Source organism: Rhinolophus sinicus, linkage group LG11 (genome assembly GCF_036562045.2).
Source record: "Rhinolophus sinicus isolate RSC01 linkage group LG11, ASM3656204v1, whole genome shotgun sequence".
Lineage (NCBI taxonomy): Eukaryota > Metazoa > Chordata > Mammalia > Chiroptera > Rhinolophidae > Rhinolophus > Rhinolophus sinicus.
This window is the reverse complement of record NC_133760.1, coordinates 6,308,241-6,330,717: the sequence shown is the minus strand read 5'-3', so window position 1 is coordinate 6,330,717 and position 22,477 is coordinate 6,308,241. Positions and strand designations below refer to the sequence as shown.

Sequence of the window (22,477 nt, the reverse complement as noted above, 5' to 3'; positions counted from 1 at the left end):
GGGCCTCAGAGCTTTTCTGGGCCCCACTGCCCAGTCCCCTGGCTCTGAATCTGGACCGGACCAGGAGTCTGTGAGGCACCTGGGTGCAGGTGGGGTCACATCCTCTCCCAACCTGATTTTACAGCCCCCCCCCATGTCCCCACTGCTGTTGCCATGTGGAGAGACCGCCTTCCCTTGCCCCCGAGTACGGGTATCACCCTCCTCCCCTGCCGAGGAGCCTGGCGCCATTTTGCGCTCTGGAGGCCGGCATTTGCCTAGAGACTCTCAGTATCAGCCTTGTTAAGGACCTAGCCCCGTCTCCCACCTCTCTTCTCTTGCATGGGTGGTTCAGGCATTACCACCTTCTGGCCCTTAGCACCTTGGGCAACAAGACTGTGAGTCCCCCAGTACTCCTGGGGGATCCAGAAGCCAGCCCCTGCCCACTGGGGAACCCAGATGTCCGGTCCCCAGCCTCTACCCCTTCTGGGAGCAGCAGCCCACCCCACCCTCAGCCCCTTTAAGGAACAGAGTCTAGCCGTGCTCCCACCAGATCCATAGTGAGGCCCCTTGGCCTGAGCAGTGTGGGGGGTCCACCGGGGGCCCATGCTCCTTTCCCCCCGACTTTTTTGCAAGCACCCTGCCCTTCACTCCTGACATTGGCCAAACCTGCACCCAAGATGTGAGCGTCCTCTGCAGTTAGTTCCTCACGTGTTCTTCCCTCCTGCAGGAGTCTGGCGGCTGGTGTGGGCTCTCCGGAGTGAGTGTTGAGTGGCTGTTCTCAGGCCCCAGGCTAGTGGAGGTTCTGGGCGGGAGCTCAGAGCAGAGCTGGCAGAATCCAACACCACCCCCGCCCCCCCACCCCCGCCCAATCCCCTCGCCAACCATAGCCACCTTCTTCCCGCAGGGACCCCTGCCTGCCAAACCCCCAGGACTGTGTGGGACCTGAGTGCTGTCATCTTCAGGGAACCTGAAGCCGGACAACCTGGAGCAGGCTGGCCAAGGAGGCACAAAACAGGTTGGACTGGAAGGGACAGCGGCCAGATGGGCTTGCGGGTCTGGGGTCCCCACAGCACTCACACTTACCCCCTGGAACGATGGGTGCGGCTCATCCCCACCTCATGGTGGCTGTCATGGCCACACACTGAGGTGGGACCTTGGCCCCTGGCTGGGTAACCCCAAACCAGCCCTCCTTCCTTCTGGAAGCTTTTGTCAGCTGTGGGTTAACTGAGTGTTAAAATCAGTTGCTTTCAAGCCCTGAATATCAGTACTCTTGGAAGAATCAGACCAGCCATCAGAATACCCAAAGACGAGTTGCTTTCTAAGATGTTGGGGACTGAGGTGAGATGAGAACACCTCAGGCCTCAGTGGTTCTAGCGGCCAAAGGGAGAAAGCAGGGACCCCGAGTGGGACAGAGCTCAAAGCCAGCCTCCCACGGCCAGTTTCCTGCGAGGCCTCAATGCTTCAGTTGTGAAATTCCCAAATAATGTTGCTGTAAACTGTGTTACATACCAAACGGTTCTGACTAGAAAAAGAACGTTTTCCGTCACTTCCTGCTGAGAAAAGCAAGGGCCTGGGAGGATGGGGCACTTTATTTGCTGCTGTGGCCTCAAGTGCCTCCCGGCATTGACTGTGGCACAGCATGGGCCCGACCCAAATAGGGATTTGCGGACCCACTGTCTGAAGCCTGCCCTGGGCGGGAGGGCACAGTCAAGCAATCCAGGTGACCCTCACATGCCACGGTGGAAGGGCCAGCCCCAGCGGGAGACAGGACAGGAACATCGGATTTCAATGTAAGCTGCAAGAGAAAGGGATTGGGGGCAGAGACACCCCCAAATCAGAGGGGCAAACAGTGTGAGTGACAGGGTAATGTATGTTAGTATTGCAGTATTCACTGTACTCATCCATTCGACAAGTACCCCCTGTGTGTCAAACACTCTGCTGAACACACGTGAACATACATGAAACACGCACAAAAATCCTGTTCTTGTCAGGCTCACAATCTAGAGCAAGGAGAGATCACTACAGAAAAGTAATACCTAAGTAATTACATTCTAGAACATGGTGGAAGGTGACAAGTGCTTTGGAGCAAAAGCAAGTAGGGAAGAGGATGCAGGGGATGGGGGTCCTCAGGGGACATTTGGGCTGTGACCTGAGGGAGGAGGGCAAGCCTCGCAGGCATCAGGGCAGGCACGACCCAGGCAGAGGCAATGGTGGTACGTAGGCTGGGTTTTTGTTGTTGTTGTTTTCTTTTAAATTCAAGTTTATTGGGGTGACAATTGTTAGTAAAGTTACATAGATTTCAGGTGTACAATTCTGTAATACATTGTCTATATCTCACATTGTGTGTTCACCACCCACAGTCAGTTCTCTTTCCGTCACCATATATTAGAACAGGCTGGTTTTGTTGCCAGAGAAAGTTCAGGAAGAAGGCTTAGGTCTCACTTGCTTTTCCTCCCCACCCGGGGACAAGAAGTTTCTTAAGCTAATGTTACTTGGAGGGAAGCTATTCTTCCCTTTTGTTTTTAATAGCCTGAGCTGCTGGAGGCGATTAGCACCGCTGAACGTACCTGGGAGGGGGAGGGGTACAAGAAGTCAGAGCTAAGAGGAAACAATTCCCCAAGTTGACTGGGGGGGTGTCCCCAAGTATTGGGCACCTTTACCCTTACAGTGCCCGAGAGAGAAGAGAGGGCCTCCCAGGGCACAGCTCCGAAGTGGGCCCAACAGGGTGGGACCCACAGATCTGGGCTTCCAGAGCTCTTTTATCCCTGCTTGGTGACTCAGAAAGCAGAGGCCCCACAAGTCAGGGCAGGTCAAACCCCGCATGTAACTGGATGGACAGTGTGCAGCTGAGTGCTTGCAATTCAGTACATACGTGAAAAATCTGGACGGTAATTGAGAGCACGGATACCTGAATGATACTACCTGCATTCAGATCCAGGCTCCACTTCGTTCCCAGCTGTGTGGCTAAAAGCAAGTTTCTTAACTGCTCTGTGCCTTAGTTTCCTCATCTGTTAAATGGGTATAAAAGTATACCTTCCTCATAGGAGATCATGAGGACTAAATGAGTGAAGACAGACCTGTAGTCTCATATCTGAAACTCTTTGGACCAGACGTATTTGAAAACCTGTGCTTTGGCACTGCCATGAGGTGCACAGATAGTACATTACATAGCTCTCCTGGTGGGGTCTGAGCATCATCATCAAATGTTATTATTTCTGCCGCAGAACACACGGACTTCCCCGGTAAGATAAGTAAAATCTAAAATTGGCCACACATTGGTTCAGGTAATATTTTGTCCCCCAGTGAGTTCAATTCAGGTTGGGGTTTGCCACTAATCTTAGGAAAATGGCTGATAAGGAATTGTGACCCAGGGTAGTAATCCCTGGGACCAGTGCCCGGTACATGGCAGGAACCACAGTAGCATCAGCTTTGATTCATTCCTTTCTACGGCTTTTCAGTTGTTTAGGATGATGAAAAGCCAGGAGAGGGAGCTCTTGAGACTCCAGGACAGAGGGTGGCAGGTCTGGCTTCCTGATTTGCAGAGCCCAGTACAAAATGAAAACGTGGGAGCCTTGTTCAAACGTATGGGGAATTTCTAGACAAGGGGATCAGAGCATTAAATCAAACACAGGGCTCTTTTGAGTACAGGGCCTATGTGAGTGCACGGGCCACACACCGTGGAGGTGGCCCTGGGTGGTGGTACCTGTGTCCTGAGCGGGTTTCTCCTCCCCAGTAGCCCAGGTTCCAGTACCCACTCAACTCTGGCTGGGCCAGAGAACTGGCAAGAGGCTGAGTCCTCCTCCGTGTAGGATCTCAGGCAGGACCTGAACTGGGCAGGCAGTGTGATAAGGATTGGGACAGAGTTGTCACCAGACCAATGAGAAGAGAGACCCAGGGGCATATTTAACTCACTTTTTGGAAACTAAAGCAGCGAACAAGGCATTTGTTGTACAGATGCTCCTCGACTTATGATGGGGGTTCCGTCCTGATAAAGTTCAAAATATCGTAACTCAAGAATGCATTTAATACCCCTAACCTACGGAACAGCCTCGCTGAGCCCCAACGACCTGAAACTGCTCAGAACACTCACATTTGCCTATAACTGGGCAGTCATCTCACTGCCGCTGCCCAGCGTCTTGAGAGAGTGTCCGTACCGCATACCACTAGCCCGGGAAATGATCAAAACTCACAATTGAAGTACAGTTTCTACTGAATGTGTTGCTTTCACACCATCATAGAGTCTATACACAATATATACACACCCATACAATCCAATGTACACAGTCCATTTGTATGCACACGATTTCACACACACTATATATACATAAACATACACACCACGTATACGCATTCAGTGCACATACCGTGTGTACACACACAGTGTAAATATGCAGTATGAACCCCATGTAAACATACCCACATAACACACTCTCTAAAGACAAAGCCCCATACAGGTAAAGATGTCTCCGAGTATTCACTCATTTACGCGCACACACAATGATGTCTGCACACACAGCTGCACGGCCTCGGCCGTGCTCCACCCCAGGGCCTCCATCCTCGCGCTAACGCCCCCTGCCCTCCCTCCCCTGACAGCCATGTTCAGCAATCGGGGGCCTCTGTTCTTCCCCATGGCCCGCTTCGTCCTCTTCGTCTTCACGGCTTCCACCATATTTCACCTTCAGCAGCGGATAGCAAACATTCAGCGTATGTGGGAGGTCCAGACACTGGAATTAGAGATGGCGGAGAACGCCACAGGTTACCTGTCCAGGGGCATGTGGACGATCAACGCAGTAGGCCGCCTGGGGAACCAGATGGGCCAGTACGCCACCCTGTACGCGCTGGCCAAGGTTAACGGGCGGCCGGCCTTCATCCCGGCCCAGATGCACCGCATGCTGGCCCCCATCTTCAGAATCACCCTGCCCGTCCTGCACCGCACCACAGCCCGAAGGATCGCGTGGCAAAATTACCGCCTGAACGACTGGATGGAGGAGAAGTACCGCCACATCTCGGGGAAGTACGTGCGCTTCACCGGCTACCCCTGCTCCTGGACCTTCTACCACCACCTCCGCGACGAGATCCTCCAGGAGTTCACCCCACACAACCACGTGCGGGAGAAGGCCCAGAATTTTCTGCGGGGTCTGCAGGTGAATGGTCGTCGGCCAGGCACCTTCGTGGGGGTCCATGTGCGCCGAGGGGACTATGTCCACATCATGCCCAAAATGTGGCGCGGTGTGGTGGCCGACCGGCAATACCTAGAGCAGGCCTTGGACTGGTTCCGGGCTCGCTACAGCTCCCCCATCTTTGTTGTCTCCAGCAACGGTATGGCCTGGTGTTGGGAGAACATAGACACCTCCCGTGGTGATGTGGTGTTTGCTGGCAATGGCATTGAGAGCTCACCTGCCAAGGACTTTGCGTTGCTCATGCAGTGTAACCACACCGTCATGACCATTGGGACGTTTGGAATCTGGGCTGCCTACCTTGCGGGTGGAGAGACCATCTACCTGGCCAATTATACCCTCCCAGACTCTCCCTTCCTCAAAGTCTTTAAGCCAGAGGCAACCTTCCTGCCGGAGTGGATTGGAATCAATGCAGACCTGTCCCCACTACTCAAGCACTGACATTAGCCCGCCCCTGGCACCGCCTTCTCTTTTTCTGGCTCCCCTAAGATCTGTCCCAAAGCATAAGGAGCACATTGTTACATGTACTAGGAACCTTCCTTCTCGCATTAGAATGTTTCAGGCTGAAAGTAACGTAAGTCCCAACTAACTTGTCTAATTAACATATTCATGTATCCCTCACAAGACCAGAGGGGGCACATCTCCAGGGTTAGTTAACTCAGCAGCTCAACAATGTCATCACTGATTCCAGTTCCATCCATCTTGTTGAGCTGCCATTATCTCCTCTTAGACTGGCTCCCTCATGGCCCCAAGAGGGCTGCCACATGTCACCACATGCCAGGTGTCACATGCAGACAACCTCTTCTCAAGGCAGCAAAAAGAGGTTCATTTTTATGTTAGGTTCCTTTTGAAAAGTGAGGGAAACCTTCCATAGCCCTCCAGCAACTTCCCAGAAGTGTGTCACATATCCACGTGACCTGTTACAAGGCAAGATGAATGAGACCTGGGATTGCCTTCGCCTCAGATCAATAAATCTTTGCCCCTTGCAGCTGGGGAGTTGATCAGTTTCCTCTGAAGGACATGGCAGCTTGCAGAAAGAAAATTGGGGTGAACTTACCAAAGAAGGAGGAATGGCTATAGAGTGCAAATCAGGGAAGCAGGTTGTTCACTACATAGAGACCAAGGAGGCAAATGAGACTTAAATAGAGCCCATGGTCTACTCTCCAAGCCATGTGTCCTTGGGACCATGGCCACCCAGAGAGCTTTTTTTTCCTAGTTAGTCCACCCAGACAAGGGACCTTTTTTTGTTTTCACAAGAACGCCATATTGGCTAGCAACTGGTGTTCATACAAGACCATATGCCCCACATCAGCAGCCCTGGCTTCCTAAGGCCTCAGATGATAATTGAGAACTCAGAGACCAACATGGCTCAGTGAACTTGAGGAGAGTCCATTCATTCTTCCAGTAAAGGCTTGTGCTGGTGAACCTAACCGAAAGGATCCCTGCTTTCAGTGCTGCTCAGTGGCTTAAACATAGTGGCTTAAAACGACAGAAATTTTTTATTTCCCACAATCCTGTGAGCCGGTTGGGTGGTTCTCTGCTCCATGCAATGTTGGCTGAAGTCTCATGCAGCTGAATTTATATGGAGCTCACTTAGAGCATCTCAATCTCCTCTATGCAGCCTCTCCTGCAGGATAGTTTGGTCTTCTTCACAGCATAGTTTTGAACTTGTTTGCTGGAACACTCACTCTTGGAGCCCTCACTCAGCATCATGTAAGAAATCCAACTACCTGAAGCCACTGTGCTGTGAAGAAGCCCAGCCCCACTGAAGAGCCACATGTAGGCGCTCCAATTAAGTCTTAGCTGAGGCAAACTTCAAGTCATCCCAGCCCAAGCATCAGATATGTGAGTGAAGAAGCCTCCAGATGATTGCACAGTTGTTCAAGTCAACCTATCATTTAGAGCAGGGGAGTCCAAGCTGCGGCCCACGATCCATTTTTAATTGGCCCGCAGCAAATTCCAAAAATATATTTAGTTTACTTAAATAAACCAGGTGAGGCAATCTGTACTTCACCTCGAGCGAGTGGCCCGGCTGTTTGTGTATTTTACCGCATATGGCCGTTGGTAAAAAACATTGAAAAAAGTTTGGACACCCCTGATTTAGAGTGATCCAGTCGAGGATCCTGACAATATGTTGCAGAGACAAGCTATATCTGCATTTCTGATTCAGATTCTATGAGCATAATAATATGATTGCTTTATGCCACTAAGTTTTGGGGTAGTTTATTATGCAGCCATAGATAATGGGAACAAACTGAATAAACTATGCTCTGTATTTGCAGACATTTTCATGACTTTGGCATGAACTAGGCCAACATGAATTTTCCCACCCGACTTGTGATCTCATGGGCAAAGGTCCTGTGGCAAGGGGGAGTCTCATTATACGTGAGAGTGAAACAAGGCCATTGTGGTCGGAGAAGTTAGTTGTGGAGCCAGATGTGGGTGGAGAAGTTAGCAGGGGCAGACCATGAGAGTCCCTGTGGACCATGACAAGGATTTGGGGTTTTAATCTAGGACCAATGGGAAACCATCAAAGGGTTTTAATTAGGGGAGTGACGTGATCTGATCTGTTGTGTGGACACACCCAGCTGCTATGTGGAGAAAGGGCTGTAGGGGCAAAGTGAGGCAGAAGTACCAGTGAGAAGGCTACTGGAACATTCCCAGCAAGTAATGATGGTGGGCCAAGGACGTAATTATGGAAGTAGTGAGAAGTCTTATTTCAAGGGCCCAACAGAGAATCCCAGTGTCTCTCTGCCACAGTTTCACATTCCTGAGTCAACCTGATTGCTTTAATTGGTTGATGTTTGAGTCAAGCATTCACCATGGGCCCATTACCTAAGGCCATGGTGAAGGTTCACCTAAATCAAACATGGCTGCCATGTTTGTAAGGGAGTTAGTTCCAAGGGAAGAATGTAAGGATTGAGAAGATGCTCCAAAAATGGGTACATAGGACGAAAAGGTTTGCCAGTCACATTGCAGTGACTGAAGCAAGTCATGTGGTCACACCCATTTTCAAAGAGGGGCATGAAGAGCACCTGTCCACATGCCCCAGAGTATTTACGCACAGCCCGAACGACTACCTCACACGTCTGTACAGTCCCTCTCGGGGGTTCTGTTGGGGCCCCTTTCTTTTGGTATGGAAGGGGGTGCCACAGTACTAATTAGGCTAATAGGTCTCTGCCTCCATAACTTTATTTAAGGAATCCCCTTTCCAAGTTCGTCTTATTTTATACAGATTGAATGGATGGTAGTCACTGGACCAGGTTTTGCTATTTAAATAAATCATATGTTAATTTTATTAGTTTAGCATTCTCTCTCTTTTTTTAAATGTACATTTTAAACTGTATTTGGGGGCACATTTTACATGCTTCTAAATTAAAACAATGTCAAGGCTGGTTGTAGTTTTCAAAGATGGCTGTGGCAACATCTTCCCTTAATTTCAATCCCTCAAATCTTCCCCTGCCCATCTCCAGCCCACTATCCATTTACTTCGACCAAAAGCCGAAGTACTGTTGATTCTTTCCTGCACATTCCATCCACCAGCAAGTTCTGTCAGGTTTACCTGCAAAATATACCCTGAATCTGAACTTGTTTTCCTCCTCTATCGTCTGTCCAAGTCACCACCATCTCTGCCTGGACACCTGCAAAACATTTTATACATAAAAACCGTGTAGTAAACCCCCATATGCCCATTACCCAATTCAACAATTTCAACATTCTCCCACTCTTATTTCATCTATGTCCCTTATCTTCCCTCTTTTTGCTTTGCGAAAATCTCAGACATCAAATCTTTTCAGGCGTTAATCCTTTATTTCTCATGGGTAAGGAATTAATAAAAATATAAGCACATAAACACCTAAGACAATTCATAATAGTATCTTACTATCTTCTAATAGCAATCTGTGTTAAAACTTTTCTGATTGTTTCAAAGATGTCTTGTTACCATTTGAATCAGGACCCAAAGAAATGCCACCCATTACATTTGGTTGACAAGTGTCTTAAATATCTTTTAATCTATAACTGACTCCCTCTTTTTCTTTTATTTAAAAAAAAAGCCATGTATTTGTTGATGAAACCAAATCATTTGTCATATAGAAGTTCGCCCATTTATTTGGCTGGTTGAGTCCTCTTTGTGTCATTTAATATGTTCCTGTGTTTCCCTTTATTTCCTGTGAACCAGAGTTAGAGCTAAAAAGTGTGTGTGTGTGTGTGTGTGTGTGTGTGTGTGTGTGATTCTGTATCACAATGATATGAAAGCTATGCTGTAAAAAAATATATTGAAACTATGCCTTGAAGAACGAATCTGACTGATTTTCATTGTCAGCCAACAAAGATGGTGGACCAGTGAGGTAATGGGGGAAGTGAAGCAAAGAGACCAGTGAAATGCCCATATTTCAAGATTTACCATAAAGCTAAAGTTATCACGACAAAGTGGTACTGACATAAAAGATAGCCAAAGGAAATTCAAGAGAGTCCAGAAACAGACCACCTATATATATATATATATGATCACTTGATTTATGACAAAGACTTCAACACAGTTCAATGGGGGGAATGAAGGAGCTTTTCAATAGATAGAAGCAATCCCTTATTCATATGGAAAAAATGAACCTTGGTCCCTATCTCATGCCACACACAAAGATTAATCCAAGATGGGTCACAGACCAAAATGTGAAAGCTGAAAGCATAAAGCTTCCAGAATAAAACATGGGAGAATAGCTTCATGACCTTGAGGTGGGCAAAGATTTCTTAAATAGGACACGAAAAGTCAGTAACCATAAAAAATTTAATATATTGGACTTCATTAAAATTAAGGACTTTTATTCATTAAAAGACTTTTTATGTATCTACATTTCACAAAGTTCGTATCCAGAACATATAAAAATGCTATAAGTCAGTTAGAAAACGACAAACATTTCATTAGGAAACGTGGGCAAAAACCTTGAACAGGTACTTGGTAAACGATGGTTGTCAAATGTCAATTAGCAGCGAGAATGTGTCGATTTTCGGGTTGCTTATTATTCTTTCTCCTCAGTCACTGTCCCACGGTACCGCCAGCTGCTCTGTGGCCTCTGGTCTCATTGCTTCTTTTTCCAGCTCCCTCACAGCCTGGGGAAGGGTTTGTTTCTCAGGTCACTTAAGGTTCTGGAGGCTAATTGTATGTGGTGGGGTATTAGGTTAGGAGGTATTTTTCCTGTAATGTTTCCTGCATCTCCTATCATCTGTGGAATTACTCTGACCTCATAGCTGTACAACAAGGCTCAGCTCATTAGTAACTTCTACATCCTCTCACTGTCATCTTACAAGGTGATGGCTCCTCCTCCTCCCCTTCTCCTTCTTCTTCCTAGAGAACCTGTTTGTTAAACATTTACTAGCACACCTCTTGGCATTTCAGCAATATTTTAAAAAATAGGTTTAGGTCTGACAGGTGGGCCCCTTCCCAAGTCTGTTCTCCTCACAGCAGCCCAACATCCTATTAAAATCTAAGGCATATCTCATCACCCCAGACCCCAAAAAGGACACACTGAGTGATCCCATTCATATAGAGCTCCAAATTGGGAAAATTGAACTCTAGTGCTGAGGTGTCCATAGAAACGCAAGGGCGTAAATAGGACAGAAGTCAGGATACTGGTGACATCTGAGAGGAGGGAAGGGGCAGTGACGAGGGCAAAATGCAAGGAACATGAAGCGATATAGTTCCATGGATGTTCACTTTAGGATTATTAGTTAAACACACATGCACGCCTTACATGTTTTTTCTCTAAATATGTTCCATTTCACAATTGTTTAAGGAAAGTAAAAGCTCCCTCTGGGGCTGTGGTGCGGGAGGCTGGGGAATGAGGCCATCATGTGGGTTCAGGGCAGCGCTGTCCTGTGGAACTTTCCGTAATGGTGGAAACGTTCTCCATCTGCACTGTCCAAAATGGTAGCCACAGGCCACCTGTGCCTACTAAGCACGTGACATGTGGCAAGAGTGACTGCAGAATGGAATTTTAAATTCTTATGGAACTTGCTTTACTTTAAATTTAAAGAGACCTGTGTGGCTAGCAGCTGCCATCTTGGGCAGCACAGGGGGCACGTTTTAAAGAATACAGCTACCTGGGAGACCCAACAGCAGTTAGGTCTACACGAATCACTGTACATGTAAAGAAAGGCAAATTAACACACAGGGCAACCACCACCATTTCAACAAGATGCTGTTAATCTGTGTAACTACGAAATCACCAGACCCTCCTTCCCACCAAATACCCAACACAGCCTCCCTCTCCCAGCAAAACCCCTCAACCGAACCCCCCACAAAAACACCCTCTCCCACCAGAATCCCTCTGCTGAAATCCCCTCTCTTAACAGATGCCTTCCCCCTCACTAGAATCACCTCTCCCATGAGATCTCCCCACCAGAAACCCCTCCTCCCATTGAAAATCCTCCTACCAGAACCTCCCCACTGGAACCCTCCTCTTCCACTAAAAGCCCCCCAGATCCTCTCTTCCACACCCACACGTAAAGCTTGTGGGGAGAGGGGTAACGAGGAGTTGCTCCCAGCTGCCTTCGGCCAAGCTAAGCATGATTCCTGGCTCTTTCCTGCAGGCTCAAAAGATACCTGGTGGATAATCTCATACAGAATTTTATGTGGGGTCCAGCAAACACAGCAGTCTCATCTGGCTTCTATTCTGAATCTTGCACCCTCTCTGACCTCAATGCCACTCTGATTCTCCAGATTTTTAAAAATCCATGGCAGATAGAGTAAATAAGCTAACCTGGGCCATGTGCTCCAGATATTTATGATCTTAAACATACATCGTTGTATACTATAAGCCAGCAGGCGCCTGACCTACGAAAGGACAGTATTTTTCACGTAGGATTTGAGCCTGGTTTGTCTGTTTAAAATGGTACCTATTATGGATTGGATTGTGTCCCCCAAAAAGATATGTTGAAATCTTAACCCCCAGTAGCTGTGAATGTGACCTTATTTGGAAAGAGGGTCTTTGAAGATGTACTCAAGTTAAGATATGGTCACTGAGGTTGGGACCTAATGCAATATGACTGTCCTTATGAAAAAGGGAGATTTGGGCGCAGAGACAGGGACACATGCAAGGAGAACGCTGTCCGGAGAGGAAGCAGACATGGGGTGATGCATCTACACATCAAGGAACCCCAATGATTGCCAGCAAACCCCCAGACGCTGGGAGAGAAGCAGGGAACAGATTCTCCATCACCGCCTCAGAAAGAACTGACTCTGCCAGCATCGTGATCTTGGACTTCTGGCCTCTGGGACTGTGAGCCAATCAATGTCTGGTTTAAGTCACTCTGTTTGGGGTACTTTGCTACAGCAGTCCTAGGAAACTAATTTGGTACCTAAGAAAGCGGGGAGGGTGGAGGGCTGTTTCTGGTGGTTTTGTGGAGTTTCTTCAGTTAACCAGGATTCAGTAGAATGCTGTCTGTTGCCCTGTATGTTGATTTTCATTTAATTAAATTATGTTCATGGTCATGGGCTGTTCCTTCCAAGTATTGGCGTTCCCTAGGGTTCTATAAGTGGCTCATTGTTCTCCCAGCTTGGTTTCATGATTTCACATACTGTATATAGATGGTGCTCACATTTTTATTTTGGGACCAAAACTTCCCTTTAGACCAAAAAAAAAAAAAAAAAAAAAAAAAGTTAAACAATAGAATAACTTAAAAAATTCCAAAAGTAGAGAGTGCTGAGTAGTCAGGCTCTACCAGATGTTAAAAAAATAATGTTAAGCCTCAATAAATAAAACAGTGTGTTCCCAGTGCATGAAAAGTAGATTAAAGGCACTGCCTGGAAAAGCCAGAAATGAACAGAAATCCACTGGGGAATTAAATGTATGTTGAGGGTGGCATTACAAATTTGTAATGAAAAGATGGATTCTTAACAAATAACGTTGAGCTATCTAGAAAAAAAAAGTAAGCTCATGAAAAGGAAAATAAAAGAAATTCAAACTTTAAAAATGTAATCAACAAACGTAAAAAGATCATATATCATTCTTTTGTTTTGCTTTTTGCAAATATGAACTGCTACAAACTTTGACAAGTTCCTTCTCTTTTTTAAACTCCCAGGTAGTAAACATCTTTCCAGTCCCTTTGGTAGCTGCAAAAAGATTCCGTCGTGTTGATCAACTATGTCACATCCACGCTCCAATTGAAGGTTTTTATTTTTAGGTTGTTTGTTGGGTTTTGTTACTATAAATAATGCCAAGGAGAATGTCCTTGTCATTTGTCACTGTTGGCTGTAGTGTGGGAAATTTTTATGTATGCATACTGATAATCGCTTTTTTAGGATATATTAGTGGAAGTGAAATTTCTGGATCAAGGAGTGTGCATTTAAACGCAGTACTTCTGTGTGATGGGAAAATTTTATGTTCTGTCCAACCATGTATAAATGCCCATTCTCCCAGTCTTATGACCATGGGATGGCAGGTGGTGCAGGGAGTCCCCTGGGGGTGCTCAGGATTCCTTAGATGACTTGCTTCCTGTGTCCCCACATTGGTCCAGCCCTCAGTTTTCCCCGCCTTTTTGCTGGGGAGGCCCAGCCCTCTTCTCAGGGGCAGGAGGAGAGACTGAAATGTCTGGAGAAGGGCTGGTGACAGGCCCCCTGAAGAGCCCAGGATCCAAACCCAAACCCTTCCCTCAGACACTGGGTTCCAACTTGAACACTCCACCCACACCTTTCTTTCTTTTTCTTTTTTTCTTTCTCTCTCTCTCTCTCTCTCTCTCTCTCTCTCTCTCCCCCCCCTTCCTTCTTTCTTTTGTTCGTTTTTGCACCTTCTTTCAAATCACCACCTTGGGGAGAATTTCTCAGCCACCCTACCCCTGACTCTTTCTGGCGCTTCCCACAGGCCCTGCAGGCTCTCAGCCCAAGGCTGCCCTCCTCTGGACACAAGAGAGATGGAGACAGAGAGTCCAAGGACACCAAGTCAGGTAGACATGGGGACAGATTGCTATGGAGATAGATACAAGCATAGAAGTGTCGGAAGGGAAACGGAGACAGACAGAGGAAGCCTGCCACACATCTTCCTGATGTTTCCAGGACTGACTGCACCCCTTTCCCACCAGTTTGCAGCCTGACATGACAAGACCTGATGCCCACCTCTCCAGCCTGGATTCTGCTGCAGCAGCCACCCCCCTTTGCTCCAGGAAACCTGACCTTACAAGGTTCCCCCCATGGCCGCCCCCTTGACACCTTCAGGCCTTTGCATATTCTTCTGCCTCTACAAGGTGCTGGCTTTCAGGTTCCTCTAACCAGCACTTCCTTATCCTTTAAGTCTCAACAAAAATCCTGTTTCTGCCCACCCTGTCCATTCCCTCACAGCTTCTGGTCTTTTCCAGGAGTCATGGCCCTGCAGTGCCATGTACCAAGCCACAAAAATACTTATCACCCTACACTGGGGCTCTCTTTGCAAATGTCTGAGCTTGAGATTGAGGCTTTTGGCTTTTTCAACTCTGAGGACACACACTGCGAACTCAATAATCTGATTTAAAACCCCACTCCAACACCTCCCATCTGCGTGACATTGGGCATATCACTCCCCTTCTCTGATCTTCAGTTATTTCATCTGAAAAGTAAGAATGACAAATCCAACCTGATGGGTTCAGAAGACACCAAAGATTGCCTTTGCTCATGGTAATGAGCATTCGTTCTCTTGCCCTTTTTATCGTGGATCTCTAATGTCCACCAGAGTTTACACATATTGAGGCATTAGTATTGTGGACCAGAAGTTAAGAATGGTGATTAATATTTATCGGCATGTATCATATGCCAGGTCGTTTGTGGACAATCTCAGTGAACACTGTCATACACACTGGGCTGAAGGTACAGAGGAGGAAACTGACAGCAAGACAAGGAGACATCACTGGTTCTAGGTCCTGTCACATGTAACTGATCTGTTGTCCTTTTCCACCTTTAGTGGAAAGTTGGTGGCCAGCCCAGATCCCCTCAGATTCCTTTTACCAGGCCTGGGCTCACCCAGACCCTAGCTACTGTGTGCTTTGTACATTAATCATGCCTTTTTCCCCCTCTGTATTTGTGGTGCTTTGATATCTGGGAACTTGCTGACATTTGAGGGACTGCCCATCCCAGGGCTAGCAAGTTTTAGAGGTAATAAAAAATCCACCTGTGAGCGTACCTTTCATATGCAAACCAACCAATCCATAGCCCAGACTCCCAGCCACTTCTTTTTTGGAGCTTTGATACTCTAGGCCACTAGTCCTCTGCTTGATCACCTCAGGGCCACCTTCCAGACAACGAGGGACAGCCCAGAGCCTGCTGAAATTATTCCAACTAGCCAATCCTAAACCTGCTTACCCTGCCTCACCTGTCCCTTCCCGAGGAAACCACAATAAAGACTTTTGCCCATGGTTCCCTTCTCTCCCTCGGCCTCCTGGCTGACCCTGGAGCTTCCCCATGTGGCCCTGCATTTCTTGGAGTATTCCCTTCTTTTGGGATCTGTGAGAATAACCAACTATCTATTCAATGACAATCATCTGCTGATGTTGAGCTCATTATCCCTGAGTAATTATAAAACCTACATTTTAAAACACTTTGCTGCTCATGAATTACCCTATGACCTTCCCAGGACTACCCTTGGGATCTACTCTTGGGAGTTTGTGTCCGTCCCATGAGTGAATAGAGAGGTGTGGTAGCAAGTCTCCAAATATGGCCCTCAATGACCATGCCCACCAATATTCACACATTTGTGTAGTCCCCTCCCATATTCAGCCTGGGCTGGCCTGACTTGCATTAACCAATGTGGTGGAAGTCACATTGTGCCAGTTCTAAGCTTAGTCTTTAAAAGACTGGCAGCTCCTGCTTCTTCCCCCAGGAACGCTCACTTTGGGGAGCCTTGGGCTTCCCTATAAAGAGTCATTGGAGAGGGAGAGCACTAAGACCACATGGAGAACGAGAGAAGTCCAGATGTCCCCAGCCCAGTGTGGCCCAGCCTACTAGGCATCCCTCCCAAGGCACCAGGCACGTCTGAGTGTGCCATCTTGGATGGTGCAGCACAAGTGGGCCCTAAGATGACTGCAGCCCTCGTTGACATATGATGCTGAAGAATGGTCTTGTTGAGCCAGTCAACCCACGGAATTGTGAGAGATCGCAGATACTTACTATTTTAAGACTTAAATTTTGGGGTGGCTTGCTGTTCAGCGATAAAAACCCAAACAGGGTTCTCCCTTTGCCTCAAAGGCGACGTTCTCTTTGCCTCAAGGTGGGAAAGACTCTGCAACTTAATTTTTCCTCAGGGATCAGGCTGAGGTTGGGACATCACACTCCTACTGGTTTTCTTCCCCTTCACTATCCTGTTTCATCCACTCCTTTTTGGTTTCGCCTGGGAGCATTTCTTTAATAAATCACGAACACATGAATCTTGCCTCAGGCTCTGCTTCCGAGAGAATGTGACCTCAGACACAATACTTCCGATTTTCTCATCTCCAACCAGAAGCCAAGGGTCTGGCTCCTGATTCTCCCTCCCCATTCTTTCCTGTCCCTCTCCTGCATCCAAAAAGCACAGATCACCTTCCAGACACCCCAGCAACAGGCAGTCATGTCATTGGTGGGATGGGGGAAGAAGACATCCAAGAGGTCTCTGAAGAAAGCAGCAAGCAGCTTGTTTGCCCTTGCCCACCCCCAACCACAAACCCATGGAGGGGATCCTATGGAGGTTAGGCAGGCAAAGGTGAGGCAGTTGGCATGTCAGCAGCAGTTCAGAGGCTAGGTGCAGATGAGAGTTGTGACTGATTCTGTGTGTGTGGTGGGAGGGGACTCTGCTGGTTGTTTCAACACCTCCCTCAGGGAGTCTGTCACTGTGACCTCCCCATCCCCACCAGTTCTCAGTCCCTGGAAACTCCAGAATCCATCACCATGGATCCTCCAGCAGGTCCCACAGCCTGGTGCCACTGGAGTCAGATAAGTCAGCAGAGAAGATGCTGGGGGCTGGGGGACCACAGCCCAGCGGGGCACCCCCACTCAGAGCCTCCAGCCAGTCCAAGGAGTCCGTGGGAGAGGGGGACGGGGAATTCGTAGGGGATGGGAGCGAGGAAGAGAAGACAGATGAGAGGCCTTCAGAGTCTGGGGAGGGGGACAGCACATCGAAAGAGCCGGGGAAATCCAGAGGGATGGGAGGCAGCAGGTCTGCAGGGAAAGAAATGGAATGTAAGCTTAGGAAGCCAGGAATCCAGATCCCAGCACCCTAGGGGTTCCTTGTTTCCAAGAGTCCGGCCCTCTTTGCCCCCAAATCTAGGAGTTTGGCTCTTACCATCAGGCTCCATCTGGTCTTCCAGCATGTCATCAACGCCCCGGTTCGGAAACAACTGCGGATGGGCAGAAGCGGAGTGAACCTGGGACTCTGGCCGGGATTCTGACCGGAGACCACTAGACCACTCCCTCTCACCTGAGCCCTCCGGATCGCTTCCTGCAGCTCCTCTTCCAGAGTCTGGGCCACCGAGCCTGATGCTGAGGAAGGGGTCAGCGCTTGTGCTGGAGTGGGAGGGGACGCCTGAGCCGTTACGAGGGTTTCCGCGGCACGTGGAAGAGGCAATAGGTGAGATGCTGGGCCGGGCTTGGACTAGAATCCAGAAGGTGTTTCTATAAGCCACGCCCACTGGGGGCAACCCCACCCACTCGCAACATGTGGCTCCACCCCCTGGTCCCGTCGCGGCCGTTCGCTCCTCATCCCCCTCCTTCGGCCACGCCCCTCATTCTTTCATTGGCTACTCTTCCCCCCTTTCATCTTAACTACGCACCCCCCATTTCATTGGCTATTGTGTTTTCGACTTCCCGCCCCGCCCCACTTTGTCTTCTCTTCATTGGTCCACCGCCCTCACCGAGCCCTGCCGCCGGGCGGTGCCCAGAGCCTTGGGCCTGAGGCGTGGCCAGGAAGCACCCGCAGGACATTCCTCGCGCTTGGTTTTGGGCCGCTCGCGGGGCGGGGCGCCTCCGCGCATGCGCTCCAGGAGGGTCGACTTGGTTCCTGACACCGGGAGGCCCCGCAGGCGCAGCTGCTGCCGGAGCTCTGAGACCTAGGGTGGGGGTTGGGGAGAGACGATGCTGGGCGGGCTCTGGGCTGCAGGCGGAGGCCGGGGCTGGACAATTGGAAACCGAGAGAGGAGGCACTGGGGACCTGGGCTCCTGGATCTCCAATGGCGCAGAGGCTATGGGGTTAGACTTCTGCGTCCCCACCGAGAGAGGGGGCCAGCCTGGGAAGTTGCTCCCCACACTTACCGTCAGCTCCTCCAGTTTAAGGGTCTGAAGTTCCAACTTGTGTGGAGGAGGCGAGGGGCTGGGGACTCCTGAGAGGGAGGAAGGGAGGGGAGTGGGCTTCATCCTGGCGATAGTTATGAGGGGAAAACAGGTTAGAAGGGGCAGAGAGAGAAAGAAAAGGTATTCTGGGTTCCTCAAAGACAGGGGCTCATAAAGACGCAGGAAAATGCGCGCCCAGAATTCTGGGTCTCAGAGGGAGCAAACCTAGGAGGCTGGTTCCTGTGCATGGGGGAGGAGGGGCTGGCGGCTTAGACTCTTAGGTCGAGGCCAGGACTCCTGGGAACTGAAGGAAGAAGGGCTGGGGACCCGGACTCTTTGAGTCCTGAGGGAGGAGGGGCCAAGGGCTGGATTCCCCTGATCTTGGGCTCTGAGTTTGATGGAAGAGGATTCTGGGGCCGTGAACTTCCTGGAGAACAGAAACAGGTCATACCTAGGAGATGGCTGCTGTGAGTTTGTTTCTTCCCACAGAGGTGGCCCAGGGGGACCCAGGGCCGACTTTTTGGCCTGAAGGTCTGCCCTGGACCCTTGTCTTGGCTCTGGGGGCATGTATTGGTGGTATGTCAAGTTCCCCTTGGGCTTGGACTGCCTCCAATGTGAGGAGATCTTGGGAGACTCCTGAAAAAGCAGGTGTGATGTCTTATACTTCAGCTCGGTTCCCTCTTCCCTGCCCCAGAGCCCCATGCAAAGTATAGGGTCAGCTTGGCACCACCAGAGAGGAGCAAAAAGGGCAGCAGCAAGGAGGACCAAGGCTAGACTCTCACGGGTACTTCCCCTCACTCCATTGGAGACTCACCTTCTTCAGGGACCTCCAAGGGCAGCTTTTTGGCTCTGGGAACAGGACCCCAGGGCTGAAAAGGAAAGGGGCGGGGCCCGAGGGCAAGCCTGGGGCCTGAGCCAGAGCCGGGCCTGCAGCTGAGATCCACGGATCTGGATTTGAGAATGTAGAGATGGCAAAGTACCCCCAAGAGGCCTGCAGGCAGCAAGCCAGGCAGGGAAGAACAAGGCTGTGTGGGAAGGAGGGCCTTGGAGGTCCCAGCCCCCAGTGTGGGAGGATAAGACCACAGAGCAAAATCCAAGTGGTGGGAAGCTGGGTGCCAGGACTTCTGGATCTATGGGTGGAGGTGCTAGAAATCCAGACTCTTCCATTCTTAAGGAAGGCAGGAGTCCTGAACTCAGTCACCAAAGGGTTATGGTGACTGAAGATCACAGATCTCTGGGGTTTTGCTGGGACAGGGGTGGGGCCAGCACTCTGGTTCTTGGGGAGAGAGAGAAGCTGAAAGCCACATCCTGAAATTCCTATGTGTGCCAAGGGTGGAGTCTGGGACGTTTTCTTCTGGGTTCGTGCATTTCCCACTGGAGTGGGGAAAACTGACTAGCGTCCTAGGGATGGGGTGGCGGAGACCTGTACTCCAGGGACCTCTGGAGAGGACAGGATGCAATTACAGTGTCTTCTGGGGCATAGGGACTGAGGCTCAGGAACCAGCAAGGATATCTAGCAGCTGCGCTACAGGGTGTCCCAAGGGAGTAGGGTCACCATCCCCTCCCTTTCAGGGCCCACACTTACTCGGGTCCTGATACCGTCTGTGGATCCGAAGCTGGAGAACTGTGGAAGGAGGAAGGGGGTGGGAGGAGAAAGGCGGGAAGGGAGTGTCCAGGAGCCTGGCCTGGCAGGCGGTGCAAGCTGCAGTTGTTGGCGGGACACGCGTGCCCAGCCCCCTTACACACACCCTGTGCAGGCGGGTGGGCGGGCAGCCTGCTCCCTTTCCTGGGCCTCCCGCCTGCTCCCTGCCAGCGGAGCGTCACTGAGGGCCAGAGCCATTCTGGGGCTAAGTGCCAGCCAGTGTGCAGGCAGGAGGTATCCCTGCCCCCAGCTCCACCTGCCCCCTTCACTAGCATGTGCCCACCCTACTCTTGGCACACTTGCCATCTTGACAGCCTGGCCCATTTGTACCTCGCCTGGCTTTTATCCACACACTCCACTTTGCACATGCTTGCTCTCTTCTGCGCTGCCTCTGGACCCACAGTCACCCCCTTTGCACACTCACCTTTAAACATACATTTAAAAGGCTCTAGTTTTGCACACAAGCCACATTTGTGCACTTATACCCTTTGATACTCTTCACCCTTGGCTCACTCTGTCTTGGCACCCACTGAACTACATTAACACACTTATTTGCACATTCAGTATTTGGCCCCCAGTTTTAGAGCAAGGATCTCCCTTTGCACATTTCTGCTTTTTGTATGTGTGCACTTTTGAATACTCCTTGCTCTTTGGTTGCTGTTGTCTTTACACCCACCCAACTATGTAAGCACACTCATTTACACAGTCAAGTACCCTTTGGAGTTGACCTCCAGTTCCACACACTTTCTGACTTTCCACATGCACTGCGACCTAAAATACAACCATTGACACTCTCAGGGCCTGATAGCTCATTGTTCCCTAACCCACACTCCAACACTGGTGGCTCCGAAGTCCCCATTCTCTCCACTCCCCCACTTTGCACATGTGTCAGTTTAAGCACCTGACCCTCTGCACACCCACCTCTAGCTGCCCACTCCCCACTGTTCACACAAGCATTGTACTAGCCATTTGCACACACATTGATCCACCACAACTCGACTCCTTTGCTGGGGCTTCCTTTCTGCCTACGTGCTCTGTTGCACAGAAAACACATGAGTGGTGGGTCCCACTGCCCGCCCCCCCTCCCACCTCACCCTGCTGAGCACACTCCCAGGGGACCACTTCCATATATGCACAGACAGAAGCCTCTCACCAGATCGGAACTTGGAGCGGATGATTTGGGAGCGCTGGGAGGAAGCCGCCAGGGTCATTGCCAAGGCTGGGTTGGGGACCTGGACTGGGGGGAGGACAGGACCCCCACCGGAGTCAGGGTCAGCATGGAGGTCAGGAGGCTGCCTCTGCAAGTGAACGCAGCAGGGAAATGGGCCTGAAGGACTTAGGGATAAGAGAAGCCTGGGGATGTAACTTCTGGATCCTGTAAGAGGAGGGGGCGGGGGGGGGGTCCCAATTCCTGGAGCCTCCTAGAGGAAGGACTTGGGATCCAGGACTCCTGGGTCCTAAAAAGGAGGGCACTGAGGGCCTGGACCCCTGGGCCTATGAAAGTGGATGGAGCAGGAGAAGGGGGTGAAAGGCTGGAACTCAATACTCTGAAGGGACTAGAATTCAACATCCTGAATCAAGAGGACAGAAGGGTCTGATAGGTCCCTGGGAAAAGCAAGGGTCTACCATCTGCATTTGAGAAGGGAGTGGAAGGGTGTCAGCCACGTGGTATGTGGGGAAGGGACTGGGACCAGAGAAGGGACAGAAAAATTAAAGTGGGTCTCCTCCTCTCCACCCCAGGGGCTTCTCACCAGGTGGGCTTCGCGTAGCTGTGCCCTGGAGCAGGTAGAGTCCCGCGGTCTAGGCTGGAGGCCGTAAGCTCCGCCCCACCAGCCTGAGACCCCCCCCCTTTTGGGGGCGTGCCGGGAACCTGTAGCGGGGCGGGGAAGACAGGAGCCCCGCCAGGGACCTCGAAGAGGGGCGGGAGCACGGGCTGGGAGGGACTGGGGTGGGGCGGACCTTGGGGGTTCCCTGGCTCGCTCCTTCTCAGCGATCTGGGGCTGCGGGGTCGGGTGGGGCAGCGGCGGGCGGACTGACAGAAGCAGGTGCTGGGAGAGTGGCGCCGGGTGAGCAGCAGGGGCAGGTGGTCGCGTCCCGACCCTGCAGGCAGGTGACACCTGTCGCTTGTTTTTTCCCTGACGCAGCAGCAGGAGTCAGATTCAGGGGAATGAAAAGTTCACACTGGAGCCCTGGACTCGTGTCTGAGGGAGGAGGGGGCTAGGGACCAGGATTCCAGGATTTGAAGGAAAGGGGGCGGGGCCTGGACTTCTGGGTCTGAAGGAGTGGGTTGGGGGCCCAGACTTCTGGATGCTGGGAATAGAGACAAGAGGTGTTGGGACTCGGGCAGTGTGCCCGACAGGCAGGAAAGTCCAGAAAGGGGCTGGGAACCCAGACTTCTGGGTCCGAGGGAGGAGGGAACTG

The 22,477-nt window shown here is 50.4% G+C and overlaps 2 protein-coding genes across 13 annotated transcripts in view; one reads left to right on the top strand and one right to left on the bottom strand.

Moving 5' to 3' along the window:
- Positions 1 to 14,362, top strand: part of FUT2 (fucosyltransferase 2 (H blood group)) — a 36,223-nt gene extending 21,861 nt beyond the window's left edge. For 4 of the 8 annotated variants that reach the window (XM_019741505.2, XM_019741506.2, XM_074316156.1 and 1 more), the window contains exons 3-4: positions 884 to 994; positions 4,573 to 8,454. In XM_019741505.2, coding sequence (XP_019597064.2) covers positions 4,575 to 5,597 — 1,023 coding nt within the window. In that variant the 5' untranslated portion in view covers positions 884 to 994; positions 4,573 to 4,574 and the 3' untranslated portion in view covers positions 5,598 to 8,454. Of the gene's footprint in view, positions 1 to 883; positions 995 to 4,572; positions 8,455 to 11,744; positions 13,160 to 13,235; positions 13,404 to 14,014; positions 14,109 to 14,231 lie in introns of those variants that run through there. The other 4 variants (XR_012490551.1, XR_012490550.1, XR_012490552.1 and 1 more) reach the window with 4 other exon arrangements.
- On the bottom strand, positions 8,516 to 22,070 carry MAMSTR (MEF2 activating motif and SAP domain containing transcriptional regulator). Of its 5 annotated transcripts, none has more exons than XM_019741500.2 (10): positions 21,808 to 22,069; positions 21,210 to 21,293; positions 20,000 to 20,038; positions 19,229 to 19,362; positions 18,866 to 19,050; positions 18,397 to 18,499; positions 18,000 to 18,194; positions 17,567 to 17,740; positions 17,432 to 17,486; positions 8,516 to 8,797 (listed from the first exon to the last, which is right to left on the bottom strand). In XM_019741500.2, exons 2-10 carry the CDS (start codon positions 21,265 to 21,267, stop codon positions 8,715 to 8,717), a joined length of 1,026 nt encoding a protein of 341 aa, XP_019597059.1. In that variant the 5' UTR covers positions 21,268 to 21,293; positions 21,808 to 22,069; the 3' UTR covers positions 8,516 to 8,714. The 5 variants fall into 5 exon arrangements, with proteins under 5 accessions (XP_019597059.1, XP_074172254.1, XP_074172252.1 ...); XM_074316153.1 differs by lacking the exon at positions 8,516 to 8,797 and adding an exon at positions 10,127 to 10,265 and having other exon boundaries at positions 21,808 to 22,070; XM_074316151.1 differs by lacking the exon at positions 8,516 to 8,797 and adding an exon at positions 16,762 to 17,307 and having other exon boundaries at positions 21,210 to 21,354; positions 21,808 to 22,046.
- Between the last annotated feature and the right edge of the window lie 407 nt (positions 22,071 to 22,477).

Bases quoted from the DNA above. Each gene is read 5' to 3' on its own strand.
- MAMSTR (XM_074316151.1), bottom strand. From the start codon at position 21,267: ATGACCCTGGCGGCTTCCTCCCAGCGCTCCCAAATCATCCGCTCCAAG. The intron at 20,039-21,209 runs GTGAGAGGCTTC...CTCCTTCCACAG, and splicing joins CCGCTCCAAGTTCCGATCTG to TTCTCCAGCTTCGGATCCAC. The intron at 18,500-18,865 runs GTATGACCTGTT...AACTATCGCCAG, and splicing joins TCACAGCAGCCATCTCCTAG to GATGAAGCCCACTCCCCTCC.